Here is a 19381-nt window from a genome sequence, read left to right as displayed (position 1 = left end):
TAGTATCATGTGTGGGTTGTTACTCAGCACACCCACATTTCTAGAAAGCCCTAAGGTCTATTACTCATATCTCATTTGAACACGTGAGCCAAACAGACATGTTCTTCATGTATTCTCCATTGCTCACCTTCAGCCAGCGCCAAATGGCGACAGTCCCTCAGAAATGACACATTTGATGGGGGAATATTATTGGACTCTCAAATGAAAACCAGTTCAGACCCCTAGGAAAGGCAAAAACAAAAAATACACTGGACCTCATATGTGTTTCATATACATATTTATATATATTTCATGTACAAAGTTACATTCCGAACCCCAGGGATTCCATGATAGAAATAAATACTGAAATAACTACATCGCTAAATGAGCTTTTTGCTCATAGAAATGAAGCCTCAGCCTCTAAGAGACAGCAAGTGGGAAACTCTAGAACCCATTTTTCAGATTATAGAGGCGAGTAAAATTCTGGATAAAATGTCGAGAACAAAAACCAAATACATAACATAAAATGGTTAAAATATATTCAAATATTGTGAAATGTACGACAAAATTAATAATAAAAACTTAATTTTTTAAGAGAAAGAAAAAGACATTTAGTGTTACAAAATGGCATAACCCTGTTAGAAAAGCATTTATGATTTCCACATTTAATTCTCTCTACTCTTCCCATGTTACAAACTGGGACCAAATGAGTCCCTTTCTCAACATGATCAATAAGAAGAGCCTAAATCTCGTTGAGTCCTTTGGTAACGGTCATAATACTCACAAGGAAATAAATATTCAGTTCCACAGCATTTGCAAGACACACATTCTTTAGGGACAGTTAATATTATGAGATAATTGTTTTGCTTTGTTTTGTTACTAAGGCAGCCTATGTTAAAGGGTCTATTCTCAAATGTAGGAAGAACTTTACAAGAAATGAACAATACATCAACTGAGAGAATGTATTTTAAACCTTTTCTATGCAAACACATTTAGTCTGAAAAGTTATGTGCTGCATATCTTGTGCTCAAAATGTTTTACACTCTCAACAAGCTGCAGCTATTAGGATATTCATTCCTATTTTAAAAATTTAGATCCACACGAGTTAGAGAAAAACGCTCCCAAAACTGAATTCCTAGAGAATATTCTCCCTTTGCCTCACAGGGATTTTACCCTGCATTTAATAGTAAGTATTAGGTGGGTGTATACGACTGCCATTTCTGCAGATTAGCAATGGTTGAACACTGGCAATTTCACATAGCTCAACCTCATACATAGCCCAAGCGTTAACAAAATGAGAAAATTCTCGGGTATCCCTTATTTCCTTCAATAGGGGTAAATTTTCTTTACATGGAGAGACCAACTTGAGGCACTCGAGCCTTTTCTCTGCCCATGACATGGCAGCCGCAGGCAGTTTACACCAACCTCTTCGCTGCTGACAAGCTGACATTTTGGCATTTTCTTCCAAAGGTTACCACCTTGACCAAAAAGTGAATGTTACAAGAATATAAACCTATATTGGGGAAAAGGGGGAAGTAAAGCAATTTGTAGAAAATATTTAACTGAAATTACAAACATAAGGACAAGCCCTTAAAACAAATTGTACAGGCGTTCTCGTATTCTCTCTAGTCCCTGAAGTTAATTAACAGGGCCACAGATAATCAATCTGACAGCTTTAGATAAAATAACTACATACCTATTCCTTAAGTGAAAACCAGTTAAGTTTAAAAAGAGCAATCACAACCATTGTAACACGTCTGCGTTTTTTCATCTTTAACTCCCGATTTCCTACATAACATTCGGTCATACAAACATGTAAAAGACTGAACAGCAAATGGGGTCTGACTCAGGGATGTTTACTTCTTGGGATTAAAATTCCCAAACACTTTGGTGTCTCTTTTTTATGAATTTATAGAACATTCCCCCAAAATGTTTAATATGTGGGTTTTTTTAAGGTCTTGCCAAAAATGGCTCAGATTTTAAATAAAATAAAAACATAGCTTATAAGCTATGGAAAAGTGGCCTACTTTTTGGTGCCCTGAAGAAAGTGACTAAGTATCTCAAGCAAAAAATTATCCTTTTAATACAGCTTCTACCAAGAGTTTTTTTTCATCTAGCCATCTAAAGTGGCCACAATTTTACTGTGTATACAGTGTGCTTATAGACACACGTGGCCAAATGGATCCAAAGGCCTCCTCTGGCTCATTAAATCCCGTGTATTTCATAATCTAGTCTAATCATGTATATGCTTAAAAGACACTGGGATACTTTTTACAAATATCTTTCCATGACAGTTCAGAAAAAAGAAATTCCTGGTACTTAAGAACGCTTAGACAGTCTGAACCCTGTGTTTGCTTTCTCTTCCTTAAAGCAGTCCTTCTGATGATTGGGGGGCCTTTATCCATTAAGTTTATATTTTTAAAATAGCACTTAAATTTATATTTAGCTTTGCTTAAAGTAATGGATAAGAGATGGTAAATCACACACTTTGAAGAAGCTTGAGAGGGAAAAAACTGGAGCACAATGGTTTTTAAAAACCTATTAAACAAGAAAGTCAGTTAAATTAGACTGTTTTTTAAATGGGCATTGTGAGTGAAAAGATGTAATGTCAACTTTTACTTTACGGTATCTTGGCTTTGTCTTCTTCCCCTTCACAGTTTTCCTCTTTGAAGATGGCATTTTAATCTCAAAAGGGCACAAGAGCTTAAATGTGTCATTTACATACAAAATATCAAGTGCTAGCTGTTCTGTAGTTTTATACAGAACAAGAGAAAAGACCATTTAGAATCAAATCCCTCATTCAGCCCGTTAGGCCACAGTCCATCACCACCACAGCTTGACTCTTATTCTAAGAGCTGTCCAAGAACAACTGGTAAACAGGTGAATTGTTTACATGGAAAAACTCAACCAACCACCACCATCTGCTGGTACAAGGAATCCAAAACACAATTTCCTTAAAAAGAAACCCTCCCATTGCTGAAGCGTATCTTCTAAGCATTAGAAATGATAAACTTTTCAGATATGTCAGTATGAAAATGAGTGAGACTAGCCTCAAAAAAAAAATTCAGAATATTCAGAGAAGCAGGCCTCATAAACTTTAGAGCTCTAATAAGTCAGAAACAGGAAACTTTTATTTAAATAGTGTAGTCTTAATTTCTTTAATATAAAACCCCCCCCAAAATCTGATGAAAACAAAGTTTTATATACCATATAAACAAGATTTGTCAGATTTGAAAGTGAAAGTTAAAGTAATTTACAGTTAGCTTTTAGCCCTCTCGGGACATTTAGATAAATCCTGATACTCCACCCGATATTAGTTTGTGTCAATTTTATAATACACTGGGGGAAACTTTACTGTTGTACTTAATGGTACAGTTTCATTTATCAAGTGTTTTCTTTAATTCCATTATTAGTGACAGCTAAAAAGTGACCCCATCAAACTAAGTGAGTGCCATTGGCTGTGGCAGAGTAAACCACATCTGGATTGCTTTCTATAATTCACCAGTTTGCAGAAAGTAAACATCCTTTGATTTGTTCATAATATACTGAAATTGCCTATAACACTGGTGCAGTAAAACAGCTAGTTCCTGTATTGTTACAGTAGGACAGATTTTGTAGGATAAAGTTAACAGGAAAAAAAATGCTCACACATTATGTGGTGAAACTTATTTCACAAAGAGAGCATTAAATAAAGGCGAAAAGGGAAACTAAACCATGCAGAAGAGACGGCTTCCCCATCTCCACTTGTTTCCTGTGGGCTCACTCACTGCCATACATCACTTGCCACACTATCAAGTGACTCCTTTCTGCTTTGGCGACAGAAGGTTCGAGTGGAAGATCCTCTCCAAGGAGTTCTGATTCTTCACCTTCATCACCTGGTGGATGATACGGAGACTAAAGTTAGGCTGAGATGAAATATGCAGGCCCATGTACCCCAGACATACGCTCGTGGTTAGTGCGTGAACAGTATGCACAAAGCCTGTCTGACTCCCATTGCAGAGAACACAGTAAAAGAAATGCCACGACTCAGAATCTTCACTGCCTGACTTCTGAAAAGGTTAATTCATTTTTCAGACTACATTTATAAAAGTGAGTTCACCACACTGTGTTGGAAACTCATCCCAATATGTCTGCATACTAAAGTTAACAGAAATGGGAAGCTAAGAAGGCAAAGCTGTCCAATTCCGTGTTCATCCAAAATGGACAGAGTCTACTCTTGCTTATTTCAAACTAAGAATTGAGACTAGAGACAGTGCTATACATGTGAAGGCATGGGGATAGAGCCCACAAACTAACTAAACCCAAACAACAACTGCGGATTGTCAGTGACGGTAAAGTTTTCCAATCAAAGGTAACTGATGCAAGTACGTGGAAACTGACAAGGTTTCCCTGCAGCACTATGAGATGGCAGATTCATCACCATACTGGGTCTTCCTTCCCATGATTTTCAAGTTTAGGATAGGTTATGAATTAACAGTGTATAGTGGAGATGAAGAAATGAGGCTGTGGTACAGACAGGCTAAAGGTTCTTCTGCGAGTAGCTGAGCGGATGTGACAAATGAGGTCCTGATCGAAGACATGCTCTCCAAGGCCCAGTGCAAGCAGGCCATTCCCCTCTCTGCAAACGTGCAGCCATTGGCTTTGTTGTTACAAAGCAGGGTTATTCTGGCACAACCCAGTGACAACTCGTCCAGTGGGACAGTTTCTTCAGCAGAATCCTACAAACTTACATAGCAAGAGACAAAGATATGACGCTGATCTACTAGAATTTTGTAGTGTCTCGCCTGAATTTCAGCTGGCAAAAGAAAACACTGATAGTGTCAACTCGAAACAGTAGAAGAGAAAAAACCCTGAAACTTCACATTTTTCTCTGCAGGCCAAAACCTCCCTTAGCCACCCCCTACGGGCCTTTTCACAGGGCTGTCAAACTGTGGAGAAGAACATGCTTTAAAAGGCTCAAGACAAAATTCAATTTCTGAACTGAAACACAATCACATGCTTAGAACCTAAAAAATTAAGTTTGGTTTTTAAATTTTAAAAACTTACAATGATAATGACAAATTAATCAGCTGAGACAAAAGCTTGCTGGGCATTTGTGTTTTGAGTTGTTTTGTTTTGAAGGTTCTATTTTTAAAAATTACCGTTTCCTAGGGTCTCTAAATCCTACTTAATTAAACCATTAAAAATATGGAACTGTTGGGATCAATTTCTCATTGCTAAAATATTACAGGAAATGAAAAAGGAAACGGAACAAAAAAAATAAAATTCAAGTTTTTAAAAAAGCATATTTACTATTAAAATTAACCCTTGCTTTAAGACAAGTCTATTTTTCAGGCTGGATTAATTACAGATACTGACAAACTTGGTTAAGCAATTTTTATGCTATTTTCAGGATCCACAATAGAAGGAATTTTTAGTGGAAATGGAAAAACCACATAAAGATTTTAACACACTCCTTAGTATGGTTACTATGTTGAACTCCAAGAAAAAGCTCCCAAAATCACCCCAGCCAAGTGAAGTTCCTCTCTCTGAAGGAATTCTCCACCAATACTCAATTATTTAAAACACTTTGAAATAACTCCATTCCTGCTGACAGCACCAGAATCAATTCCTAAACCTAACATTAACACCCCCCCCTAAAAATGTATGAAAAAGCCTTTTGTATCAGATATTCTAGTTAATACTAATTACATGTGGCATATGGCATTTATATGGCCTTAAATTTTATACTTTTTTTAATAGAATTTATAACTAAAATAAGTATTTGTCACCAATCTACATTATATTCTCTAAAACCTTATGTTTAAGAACTTTTTAAATCTCTGTGGCTTTAGGCCAGTCCAAAGGATCCCTTCATTTATAGCAAATAAATAAATTTACACCATAGCACTTTACAGTTTACAAAGCACTACACTTTCACAAACACCGACTCTCTGTGTTTTCTTTGTACCTCTCTGGTCATTCCTTCTTGGACCCCTTCATAAGCTCTAAAGATTCTTTAAATGGAGTATTAATAGAGGGTTCTATCCTAGAACCTCTTCTTTTAGCCCCTACATACATTCCTTGGGCGAACTCACCAACCCTTGCGGCTTTTAGTACCACTGCATGCCAATATCCCTCCCTCCTGAGATATAAAATCCTCATACCCAAAAACCCAGTGGACATCTCCCACCTGGATAACTCCCAACTCCCATACTCTTCAAGGTCAACACATCCAACACTGAGGTCCTCTTTCCCTCCCTCTAGATCTGCTGCTTCTGTTGACACTCCTTATCTCTGAGTAAATGGATCGGATCATTCTCTCTTTCTCCACATCCTACTAGTTACCAATTCCCCATCATGCTGCTCATCTACTCCTATTGTTACTACCTTACCCACTTACTCATTTTTTCCCTAACTCGTTTCCCTATCTCGAGTCTTATACCTCTAATCCACCTTCCGTACAAATCTAATCATATTGCTCTTCCATTTACAGTCCTCCAATAGCTTTCCTTTGCTTTCAACGTAAAAATGCACGCCGGCCCCGTGGCTTAGCGGTTAAGTGTGCGCGCTCCACTACTGGCGGCCCGGGGTTCGGATCCCGGGCGCGCACCAACGCACCACTTCTCCGGCCATGCTGAGACCGCGTCCCACATACAGCAACTAGAAGAATGTGCAACTATGACATACAACTATCTACTGGGGCTTTGGGGAAAAAAAGGGAGGAGGATTGGCAATAGATGTTAGCTCAGAGCTGGTCTTCCTCAGCAAAAAGAGGAGGATTAGCATGGATGTTAGCTCAGGGCTGATCTTCCTCATAAAAAAAATAAATAAATAAATAAATAAAAAGATAAAAATGCCAACTCCTTAATTTGGTATATAAAGGGCTTCTAGCCCTTCCTTCTCTTTCCACACTTACCTCTGGTCAAATCTGTACTTGCTTCTACTGCACGCTCCAGTCATTTAAATTAAAAATAGTTTTTCTTCAATTAAGTGGTTTCACATTTCTAAACCTTTGGTCAAGCTATTCTCTTACCTTGGAAGACCAATCCCCCCAGCCCTCCCTATCTCCTCTCCAACCCAATTCTTTAGACTAACACTATTTGGTGTTGAGTCATCTCAAGCATCATTTCTTGCCTTCCCTCTCTCCCTATCCCTAGGAAGAACTGACTACTCCCCATCGGAGCATCTGTGACACTGTGATTTATTAACATGTTTCTATCTCTGCTCTGTTCTATAATTTACTGGAGGGAGGCTTGGTCTGATTTGTTTCTGTATCTCAAGCTTAAGGCTGACAGGCACATAGTAGATAATTAATGTTTATAAGGTGAGAGAATAAACAAATGAAACCAATTTTGAAAAGTATTTTTATTTCTCCGTTTTGCAAGGGAGGAAACTGAGGTTCCGGGAGGCTGAATGATTTGCTTGGGCAAATCATTGGGGCCTTCTGACTCCACTTCTAATGCTCTTCACATGTACCTCAATATATGACCAAACCCTGCTATTTTCTAATGCTTCTTCAAACAAATGCACTTTGGTGTTAAAAAAAAAAAGGAGAAAGAAGGAAAAAAAGAAATATAAACTCTTTTTCCAAATAAAGAATTCAAAGAAAACCTCTTAGAAGTCACTTATGAGGTGGTTTCTTGTTTACTGTGGGTGAAAATCCAAGCCACAGAACACAGCGGAAGCCGAGCTCCCAGAGCCAAGGACTTACCCATCCGGAAGTCAATGTAACCCTCTCCTCCACTGATGACAAGCATCGACTTCAAGAGTGTCTGGCTGCCAGGCTCCTGTGCAGATGGCCCTGCTTTGTCACCTGTTAGCTCTGTGCCACCACCGCCACTTTGTGGGCTCACAACTTGACCTATTTACACAGGAACAGAAGTGAATACTACTTACCACAGACTGGGGTGGAGGAATATTTTCAGAAAGTTGAATAAAAAGGTAAGCATATTCTAATACAACCAAAGTACTGGGTATGCTAGAAGCCTCTGCATGATCATAAAACATCCATAAAGGTCATAGGAGCCCAATTTGAAAACCTAAGTAAAACCAAAGCAGGAACAGGTCCAAAATCCAGTATGAGATTTGCATATGGCCAGGCTAGTCTTAGCTGCATGCTTCGGACTAGCACAATCTACATCTTGTGATCTGAGGGGCAGTGGAAAGGTCTCTTCCCTGAGAGGGTGCATGTGTATTTGTGTAAGAGACTGAGAAAAGTCTTCAACTTAAGCCTTATGAGTTTGAATATAACTAATATTTACATTTATTTCAAATCCATGGTTTTCCTCTCATATTTAAAAAAAGTACATCTTATTTTTAATTTACATTATGTAAATAAAATTACTGGAAATGTGCCATTTGTTCCGAAGTTTGAGTTCTAAGGTAGAATCCTTGAGCATGGAATGGCAGAGAGAGAGAAACCTTTAAATATAATTCACACTATAACCTCTATGACATCCCTCTTAGAAAGCTTTGACTGTGAAGTATTTGTTTTTTCTTGCCAGAATCTGCTGTCTTTTGGTCAAACTACACAGACCCCTCCAGGAGACAGCAGGACATAGTCCTGTGATGCGACACACTTTAAAAAATTAATTTATGTTGGAAGTGAATAAGACAGTTTGAATTAGTACCACAGTGCCTCGTTCATCTGTGACCTGTGCCTCATCAGGTTTGCTAGAGATAACTTCTGTAGGCAGACTAGTTAGTTCTGCCTCAGAAGCAAGAACACAAAGGTATGATAATAAGGTCAAACCAAACGGTTTAATCCATGGGTCAACAAACAACAACGCTGCCAACTCCATTTCCAGATTTATACCCAACAGAAAAGTCTTTCCCATGTGCACAAGGAAGTCTGCTGTGGTATTGTTTTTAATAGTGGGGAAAAATCCTAGAGGTCCATCAATAGGAGAATGAATAAAATGTAGCATGTTTATCCAGATATTAGAATACTATAGTCAAATGAATAAACTAGATTTTTATGTATAAACATTCACAAATCTCAAAAAATGAGAGGCAAGTTGCAGAAGAACATATACGTAACATAACATTTAAGTTCAAAAACACAAAAAATACTGTATATTGTTTATAGACATGTTAAATGTAGTAAAAATATAAAAACATGGGCAGGAGGATACACATCAACTTCGGGAGAGCGGTTACAGATGGAGAGGAAAAGGAGAAGGGACAGGATCAGAGAGATATAAAGGAGACTCAAAGGGGACTCGACAACATTTTATTTCTTTTTTTAAAAAAAGCAAGAAAACACTATTAGCAGTAATTCCATTTCTAGGAATTTATCCTAAGGAAATAACTATATCAATATACAAGATGTACTTTTCAGGAAGCTCATTACCATGTTGCTAAGAATACTGAATAACTGGTTAGGGTACCACATGGAAGTCCTGCACTATGTACATTTAATCATTTAATCTTTGGGAAACCCTTGGGAAAATAAGTGCAATGGTTAATTTTATGTATCAACTTGGCTAGGCTATGGTGCCCAGATATTTGGTCAAACTCCAGTCTGGATATTGCTGTGAAGGTTATTTTTTAGATATGATTAACATTTAGGTCAGTGGACTTTGAGTAAAGTAGATTATTCTCTATAATGTGGGTGGGCCTCATCCAATCAGTTGAATATCTTAAGAGAAAAAGATAGGTCCCCCAAGGAAGAGGGAATTCTGCCTCCAGAATGCCTTTGGCCTCGAGCTGCAACATCAACTCTTTCCTGGGTCTCCAGCCTGCCAGCCTGCCAGCCTGCCTTGCGGATTTCAGACTTCCCAGTCTCCATAATCATGTGAACCAATTCCTTAAATCAAATCTCTCTTTCCGCCCCTCCCTCTCTTTCACACACACACACACACACACACACACACACACACACACACACACACACACACCCCTACTGGTTTTGTTTCTCTGAAGAACCCTGACTAATACTCTGAGACCCTACCATATCCAATGTCACACAGTTAGTTGGTGTGGCAAAGTCGGATTTGAACTTTGTCTAACTCCTAAACTTGCCTCTTATGGGGAAAAAAAAATTCAAAACATGGGTCCTGCTTACAGATGGTCTGTAACATCATTTTAGCACTCTCGATGGATAGAACATTTTTCACTGGACATCACCACTGCCACTTTTCATCTGGATGGTGCTTTATAGTTTTCAAAGCACTTTCATTAATTTTCACAACAAATGAGGTTGGCGGAGCAGATAGTAGTCACGTCCACTTAGGAAATGAGTCTTACAGGTTAAGTGACTTGATCAAGATAACAAGGCAAGTGGCGAGGCAGAGGGCCCAGACCCCCATACTCCTGCTCCACTGCTCTTTGCCACAACACTGATAAAGGTGCCAGGGCACATTCTCCATCTCTTCCTGCACACAGCCTTGGTTATAGGGGCTTCTTTCTAGCGATCTTCCTTATATTAGGCCAAGACCATTTTTGGTATTTTGTGGTGACAAAATAATACCATTGCTTTTCAAAAGTAAGCAAATGTCAAACAAAAATCAAGAAGTTTGTTTTGGGGCCAGCCCCGTGGCTTAGCGGTTAAGTGCATGCGCTCCACTGCTGGCGGCCCGGGTTCGGATCCTGGGCGCGCACCGACGCACCGCTTCTCGGGCCATGCTGAGGCCGCATCCCACATACAGCAACTAGAAGGATGTGCAGCTATGACATACAACTATCTACTGGGGCTTTGGGGGAAAAATAAAATAAATAAATAAAATTAAAAAAAAAAAAAAAAAAAAGAAGTTTGTTTTTGGGAATGGAGGAGAGATTCCAAAACAACTTCATTCAAATATCCCTATAGCACTTTATTCACACCTCCATTACTGAACTTTTCATTTATTATATTGGATTATCTGAAATTCCAGTACTTAGCATTAGACTAGGTAGTGGAACCAAGGGACAGAAGAGAGGCAATTACATGCAACTTCTCAATAGAATAATCTAACTCACCTGGGACTGCCACAAAGAATTTCACAGCATCCCGGTGCCCATGGAAGCAAAGCTGCGCGTGTGCCATTGAACAATAGGGTATAAATGTCCCTGGAGTCACTTTATCGCTGTTTTCATCACCATATACTCGGATTACACTTCCAGGACGATTTCCTGGTGCTCCTGAGGTTTTATTTGCTGCAACAGAAAAACCAAATACCAAATATTTTCCCCTAGAAAACAGTAATGATGCAAGAGGTTACTGGTTAATCCTTATGATATTATCTAAAAGCTAAAGCCAGTTGAGATAAAACAAGGGCAGCAACGCCAATTCAAGACAAAGCTGGAAAAAAAGATACATAGCATGCTAGTTATTTTTAAGTACCTCAGTAAATGGAGTAGGGGATTTTGCCAGTCTAGCAATAACTAAGCTTACTTTTTAAACACATTTATTAATTTTTAAGAAATCATTTTAGTTAACAAAAGAAAACAGATTTGAATCTTAGGTATGTCTATTTTGTTTTTTAATCCCCAATTTGGAAAACTAACCAATTATAAAAAGTAAAATAATTATATATTTTAAATAAAATTTTTGTAGTTTATCTTCTGATTTTTCTCCCCTGCGGTAAGAATATCTTCCTTGAGGGGGGGTGGTGAAAAGATGTGTTTAAAAGGACCCAGCCACTACAATGGAGTAGCTTTTACTTACACCAGACGGATGGTTTGCCAGATTATTTTAGAATGACCAGACTCACAAAACATCCCCATTCCATGGGCAAGTAAGTGAATGAAAGAAACATTATCGGTAACAAGAGTAAACAATGTAGATTAATGACAGTTTCAAGAGATGTTTCGTGTTTTTATTGAAGGAAAACAAAGTCTGAAAGAAAGTTCAGCTGCAACGAAAGATGATAAATAGACTAAGCTGCTGAGCAGTAGTTTGGTGGCCGTGTAACAAACACTGAAAAAACAAAAACAAAAAAACACCTGCTGCGATGCAGTGACTGCAAGTGGATGACATTTAGGAACATTCAAGAGGGCATCTAGACACGTGAGAACAGCCTCACAGTGGCTATGAGAAGCCAGGAAGAAGAGTTTGGTTTAGGATCTGCACTTACCCCTCAGCCCCAGTAAACGTCCCTGGTGGAGGATTACGGCTAAAGTGAGAAAGGAGGAAAGGGGACATGGAGAGGCGCATGACAGGGAGGAGAAGAATTACCATGAGCCACCACTCTCAGCGTCTTCTATCTGGCAACCTGGCGCTCAAAGCTCCCAACTAAATTAACAAAATCCAACTTGGTATAATACCAAGTAACACATAAAGTTCTGACCAAAGCCTCCATAGAATATCTCTGCTCAAAAAGGAGTTTGATTTACTGTGATTTTGCTTTTCTAAATTATAAAGCAATTTCAGTGAGTAAGAACTTACTGGGGAGCATTTCCTAAATACTAATATTTCCCCTTTTTCTTTAAGAAATGCTGTTCAAGGGGCCGGCCCGGTGGCGCAAGCGGTTAAGTGCGAGCACTCCGCTGCAGGGGCCCGGGCTTCCCCAGTTCGGATCCCGGGCGCACACCGACGCACCACTTGTGAAGCCATGCTGTGGTGGCGTCCTATATAAAGAGAGGAAGATGGGCACGGATGTTAGCCCAGGGCCAGTTTTCCTCAGCAAAAAAAGAGGAGGATTGGCAGATGTTAGCAGAGGGCTGATCTTCCTCACAAAAAAAAAAAAAAAGAAAGAAAGAAATGCTGTTCAAATAACTATGCTAAAATAGACCTCTCTTTGTAATAAAGAACTGAAATAAACTCTGGGGATCCTGGAATCTCTTAGGAAATAAGAAGTGGTCTAAACATGTAGACTTATAAGTAACTGCAGGAAAAACAGCTGGGATTAAGAATTTGGGCTTCTTATAGGCTCCAGATACACCACCTTCCTAGTCCTCCTCCCTTTCCCCTGAAAAAAGGTAGGGCAATTCTGAGGTGTTTATTAACTTATTTTATGGACTTACAGCACTTGTTTTCAAACCATTTCCTGCCCATGAATTTTGCAACACAAAAATACTCATTTAATGAGTGATCAATGTAATGGAATATAATACAAAAAGCATACAATGTACATTTTGTTCACAAAAATAATAATAATGGAAAATACAGAAAACACACAATGTACATTTTGTTCACATTCTTATCAAATACAGGATAGATGGCTCATCTCCAGAATAAGGAAGGGCTTGCTGACTTCCTGAGAAACTTCTCCCACAACATTTTCTAAACCTCAAATAAGCCCAGTGGAATATAGTAAACTAACTGCCAGGGAGATATGAAAAACGAGAATGAATGTTGCGTAGTGTTTCTGGATACTGGTATAATAAAGCTGAAAGAAAAATGGACTTCCACTTTTATTTAAAAGATGAAATAGGACTGTGATTCCTGAATTGAGAAAAAGAGCTTCTACAATGACAACTTGTAATTATAAATATTGGCCCTGATACATGGAAACTTATTCAGTAGAGTTTCTAAGTTTCATAGAAAGAGTGAAGGAACAATAGTTAGATTTTTGCCACCAGCTTGATTTTCTGAATCACCAGATTTGCTAACACCAGAACAACTCCCTCTGCCTGAATTCTGACTATTCCCCGCAACTCTCCTGTCTGCACTGTGACCATTCTCTACAAACATACTTACTTTCTGTCAATGGGATGGAGATGATGACACCATTTCCTGTCCCCACCCACAAACGATTACAAGACACCATGAGAGCTGTGATCCGCACAAAGGAGAAGCCCAGTTTTCCAGTACCTGTGGAGTGGAGGGGGGAATATTTTATTAAGAAACTAGAGCAGACGATATTTTAGGTTCCAAGTCCCTCAGAGTGGCTGGATTATTATAACAGAGAGCAAATGTGACAGAGCTAGCTGGATGTTTCCTGAAGGCGTACATCAAAGCAAACACTCATTTGGCTTTATCACCTATCTGACAATTCATGGTTAATGGAAAGAGAAAATTCTGAAAGTGGCTGGTATTACATTATCATTCAGAAAGAAGATACTGTTGATCAGGAAATGTGACACAGGATTTAATTAGGCAGCTGCAAAACCGAACCAAACAAAACAAAAATCCTCAACAAAAATAGAGTTTACTAGATTCGGAAATCAAATGCCCTTCGATTTTATAAGTTGAAAGACTTCTGGTTTGCCTTAAATTTCCTTACATAGATAAAAATAATCTTTGCTAACAAAATCTATACTCTTTCCTTGTTTACACATTTAGGTTCTAAAGCAGTTTAGAAATTTTAGGACACTAGGCATATAATTTAGGGAGAACGAAGACACTTTTTTAATTCAAGGGAATTTTTACAATTGATCTTATTTTCTGGAATTAGAGAGGCAAAACTATTAAACAGATAATACATTTAAGACAAACAGCATTTGGTCACTCATAAGTTCTACTTACAAGAACTGAGAGTATGATCATAGAATCACAGGGTTAGAAGGAGCCTTAACTACTATTCAGTCTAAGCCAGAGATCTTTAACCTATGGTCAAAGTATATACCTGATTCTAGGGAAAGGGTACATAGGGTAATGACCCTAAAAGGTTAAAAATCAGTGAGACAGCTCAACCTCTCTTCTTTTTTTTTTATTTTTTTATTTTTTCCCCCAAAGCCCCAGTAGATAGTTGTATGTCATAGTTGCACATCCCTCCAGTTGCTGTATGTGGGACGCGGACCCAGCATGGCCAGAGAAGCGGTGCGTCGGTGCGAGCCCGGGATCCGAACCCAGGACGCCAGCATCGGAGCGCACACACTTAACCACTAAGCCACGGGGCCAGCCCTCAACCTGTCTTCATAAAGGAATCCTTTATGACTCCCTAATAGTCACAGAGCAGTACTAGCATTAGGTGCTAAGGATACAGCAGGGAACAAGCCAGAGGTGGCCCCTGCCCTCCATGGGGCTTATGGTCTGTCGGGGAGAAAGAAAGTAAACATGAATCCAATAATACTGGTACAACCACAATAATGATAAACCATGAAGGAAAAGTATGAGAGGCCCTAAATCAAACTGGGAGATCAGGAAAGGTCTCTTCCGGATGTGACACATAAGCCATGACCTGAAAGCCAAGTAAAAAGGGACCTTCAAGAAGTTCTTGAACTTCTCAGGCAGAGAGAAGTGAGGGCCCTGAAATGGGAAAGAACTTGTTGAATTTGGTCAGTGTGGGCAGAACAGAGTAAGTGAGGAGAGTGGTCCAGGCCACTTAAGTTCTTCTGGTCATGTCACAAAATGTCACCTCACCTAAAGGCAGGACTATTCTAAAAGTGGCTGGCATTATGTAAGTGGAAGTACGTCACAGTGATATTTGCACACTGGTTACTATGCAGAGAACAAACTAGAATGGAAGCAGAGACCAGCTCCAAAGTTCATGGTTATGTGGGGAGAAAGGATGGTGGTCTTGCCTACAAGGATAGTGGTAGAGATAAAGAAGTATCTGATTTAAGATATTTTTGGAGGCAGACTTGATGGCTCCCAGTGATTGACTAGATGTGGGGAATAAGAGAGAAAGAGCCAAAAATGATCCCAAGTTTCTGTCAATAACCAGAGGGTAGATGGAGCATCTGCCTGACACTTTCAGTGAGAAGAGCTCACTATTCCTGAGGCAACTTATTCATTGGTTCTCCCCAGCATTTGAGACCATTTAATATAAAATATTTTCTTTGATTGACAAAGATAAAATGCTATGGAAGCTTACCTAACATTTTGCTTACATAAGGCTCAATGTCCACATCCTGTAGATGTTGATAAGTGTGTGCATGATAGAGACGGAGTGTGGAATCCAAACGAATGGAGACCCACACGCCATCACCCACCCATGCAAGCTGCCGCACTTGGCTCTCCTTCCTGGGGTGTGCATCAAATGATTTCTAGGAAAGATCATTCAATCACAATGTTACTTTTATTACTTAGGAGTTCATGTTTAAAAACTGTGCTAATGTGCACAACAATTTGGCAGACTGTATATTAAAAGAGGAGCCTAAGTATGGTTTACTAAATATGATTACTCTTATATACAGACACAATTGCTTTTATCCTAGACTGCAAAACAAAATCAAGAACAAACAACTAAAGGATGCTGGATTTCAGCACAGGATATCAATTTAGGAAAGCAATACTGGCACATTCATACTATGTAACAGTGTTCAACAAAAAGAGTGAATTTGACCTCAGGATTTTGTATTGTTGCAGAGCAATATATGAAGTAAGATCCTATTTATAATTAAACAAAAAGGAACCTACGTTGCTGTCTGTGTGTATCTGCATGTAAGGAAGAGATCTGAAAAAAAAGCCACCAAATGGTTAACTTTGGGACTTGTAGGGAAGGGAACAGCATTTGGGACAAAGGGAGAAGGAGAACTTTTATCTTAAAATTTTCCTGCTGTAAGTTTTTCTTTTTTTTAAACAATTAGAATGAATGTATATATTGTAGCAAAACTTTTAAGAAAGCAATGCTAAGAGGTTTTTGTTTTTACAACAAATTCCCACTGCCATCTTATTTCTCAGTCTGTGACACACACATGGATTTGCCTGGATACACAGGGGGTGGCGGAGACTTGGGACTCCTCCTCCCAAACAACTCACACATAACTAAACAGATCAAAAACCACGTATTCAAATAATACACATAAGCATCTACGGATATTCAGACACACATTTAAACATTCACATGTGAATATCCTTCCTTTTAAAAAAACCACTTCCCACCCTCAGAGTCAAAAGTGGTAAGAGAGGTGAAGTACCACAGAAAGCTAAGATGTCCTCCAAGGTATCACTGAAGCGTCCTAACACACACAGACTCAGAAAACAATTTCTAAAGAAGCTGAAAATAATTCTAGTCTTAGAGTCTCCATGTAATATAAATTCAATAAGTACAGAAAACATGGGTTAACTTGCCTCTATTTTCATGGCCTTTGGTTGAACCACATAGATTTTGTTCCGGTAGCCACACCAGACTTTGTCATGTACCACAGTCATGCATCGGATGGAATGGTGAGGCCGTCCAAGGTCTAACAGGTGATAGTTTGACAAATCCCACTGCCCGTCTTTAAAATAAGAAATAGATTATTAGCTAATGCACACCACCTTCTACTCAATTTTAACACAAGAAACATTCTGGGGCTGGTCCTGTGGCATAGCGGTTAAGTGCGAGAGCTCCGCTGCTGACAGCCCAGGTTCGGATCCCGGGTGTGCACTGACACACTGCTTGTCAGGCCATGCTGTGGCGGTGTCCCATATAAAGTGGAGGAAGATGGGCACAGACGTTAGCTCAGGGCCAGTCTTCCTCAGCAAAAAGAGGAGGATTGGCGTGGATGTGAGCTCAGGGCTGATCTTCCTCTCTCTCTTACACACACACACACACAAAATAAATAAATAAATATTAAAAAAACAAAACACAAAAAACATTCTATTTGGGTGTATAAGTAAATTTATTGATGAAGTACCCCCAAATACCATGTATTCAGTGTATCATTTATTTGCAGAGACTGCGTTCTCTTATTCTATAACCTGTGAAGTTAGGGAAGAGACCTCAAAGGTCATCTGGCCACCTAATACCTGGACCCCCATGCTCTCAACAGCAGTGATGTGATAAATCAGTTATAAGTTATCTGTTTATAATAATATTTTAAGAAGTAGAATGGATTTAAGGTTATTTTTTGGATAATATCTCACCCACTTGCATTTTGATATATTTTTTCGGGTAGAAGTCAAGGGCAACTCATTGCTGACACTTAGGAATTATGCAAACTATAATTTTAGTGATGACAGAAATACAAATGAGAACCAACCACTGGAAGCTTGCTTTTCCTTGTAGCTTTGCTTGAACAATTGCAGTGAAAGAAAACATACTGTCACACAAAGTAGCTGTTCCATTTTCAGAAAGGTATAATTGTCTGAAAAATATTCCCCATACCTAGCTAAAGTCTGCCTCTTTGTATGTAATCGCCCTTTACTCTGTAGTTTTGCCCAATGGAGACAATAAATCCAGTCCCGCTTCTTTGTTACTGCCCTATGTCTTCTCCTTTCCAAGCATCCTTGGCACGTGTTTATAGACCCTTCATCCTAACTCTGCTTTGTCCACGTCCATTTAATACGTTGTCTACCAACCAGAGTGGAGCAGGATTATCACCAGCCCTGTTCTGGACACTAACTTCCATGAGGCTTAAGATGTTAACTTGTATTGAGTTTGTGGTCAACCTTCAGGTAATTCTCACTCTTCAGACATGTCTCCTCCATCTCACTCTTCTGAACCCAAATGCAGGACTTTACATTTATCTTATTAAATGTATTTTGTCTGTTCTGTCAACATAATTTTAGATTCAGTATATCAAAACATTTATTATTCCATTTTTTCTTGGCTCTTCCGCTTATTAGCTGAGTGACCACAAACAAGTGACTAAAACACTCTGTGTCTCAGTTTCCTCATCTATAAAATGAGGATGACAACAGAACCTTCCTTATAAGTTGTGAGAGGATTAAACTCAGATGAAGACTGTAAAGGGCCTGAACAAGGTAAAACAGAGCCCTCTCACTCTTGGATGATATGGAGTCATTAACCAGCAATCTCTAGGTAATGGCCAGTTACAAAGGCACCCAAGTACCATCTACTCCACATTACTCCAAGCCCAAAAGGATATGAGACTTTGGGAAAAGCCTTGCTAAAATCTGAATTCAGTGTATCTATGTTTATACAATATTTCCCTGATCTACCAATCTAGTAGGTAGGAATGAATTATCGTTTTTGGTTGATATGTGTACCAAGGAGTTATGAAGTGTTACATGCTCAATTCCCTTAATTTAACTCACCCAGTGCAGGTTTTCTGACACCACCACCTTTCCATCTGTAGATGATAGAAACACTGGTTTTTCCTTTTTTTTTTCCCTTGGTGAGGAAGATTAGCCCTGAGCTAACATTTGATGCCAATCCTCCTCTTTTTGCTGAGGAAGATTGGCCCTGGGCTAACGTCTGTGCCCATCTCCCTCTACTTTATATGGGATGCCGCCACAGCATGGCTTAACAAGTGGTGCGTCAGTGCACGCCTGGGATCCGAACCTGCGAACCCTGGGGCCGCCGCAGCAGAGCGCAAGCACTTAACCGCTACACCACCAGGCCGGCCCCTGGAAACACTGGTTTTAAAGGGGAAGAATATAAATAACATGACATGCAAATGATTAAACCTTACCCAGTTAAAAGTTCTTTTTAAAAACTTTCCAAATGTAAGGGTTGCACATTATTTTTAAAATACTGAACAAAAGAAAAGATATCCTCTCACTAAATTTTTCCTCATAAATATATGAATGAAAAACAAATGCCTCCATGTGGCATTATATGAGTACCATGAAATGATAAATGACTTGTTCATTATGGTAAACATATTTTTTTACTGAGGTATACTATTAACATATGCATCCAGGCAGGCACTCACATATTTACTG

At 39.0% G+C, this 19381-nt stretch overlaps 1 protein-coding gene across 6 annotated transcripts in view; it reads right to left on the bottom strand.

Annotated features, from left to right (window-relative positions):
• Positions 1-260: 260 nt before the first annotated feature.
• Positions 261-19381, bottom strand: part of SPAG9 (sperm associated antigen 9) — a 132383-nt gene continuing 113262 nt past the window's right edge. For 4 of the 6 annotated variants that reach the window (XM_058560636.1, XM_058560640.1, XM_058560641.1 and 1 more), the window contains 7 exons: positions 16841-16989; positions 15642-15813; positions 13583-13696; positions 12018-12056; positions 10921-11097; positions 7673-7822; positions 261-3854 (listed from right to left, as the gene is read on the bottom strand). In XM_058560636.1, the coding sequence (XP_058416619.1) occupies positions 3739-3854; positions 7673-7822; positions 10921-11097; positions 12018-12056; positions 13583-13696; positions 15642-15813; positions 16841-16989 (917 nt within the window). In that variant the 3' untranslated portion in view covers positions 261-3738. The remainder of the gene's footprint in view (positions 3855-7672; positions 7823-10920; positions 11098-12017; positions 12057-13582; positions 13697-15641; positions 15814-16840; positions 16990-19381) is intronic. The other 2 variants (XM_058560637.1, XM_058560639.1) reach the window with 1 other exon arrangement.

The sequence above is a fragment of the Diceros bicornis genome, chromosome 18 (assembly GCF_020826845.1).
Source record: "Diceros bicornis minor isolate mBicDic1 chromosome 18, mDicBic1.mat.cur, whole genome shotgun sequence".
NCBI lineage: Eukaryota > Metazoa > Chordata > Mammalia > Perissodactyla > Rhinocerotidae > Diceros > Diceros bicornis.
This window is presented reverse-complemented; position numbering and strand designations above follow the sequence as displayed.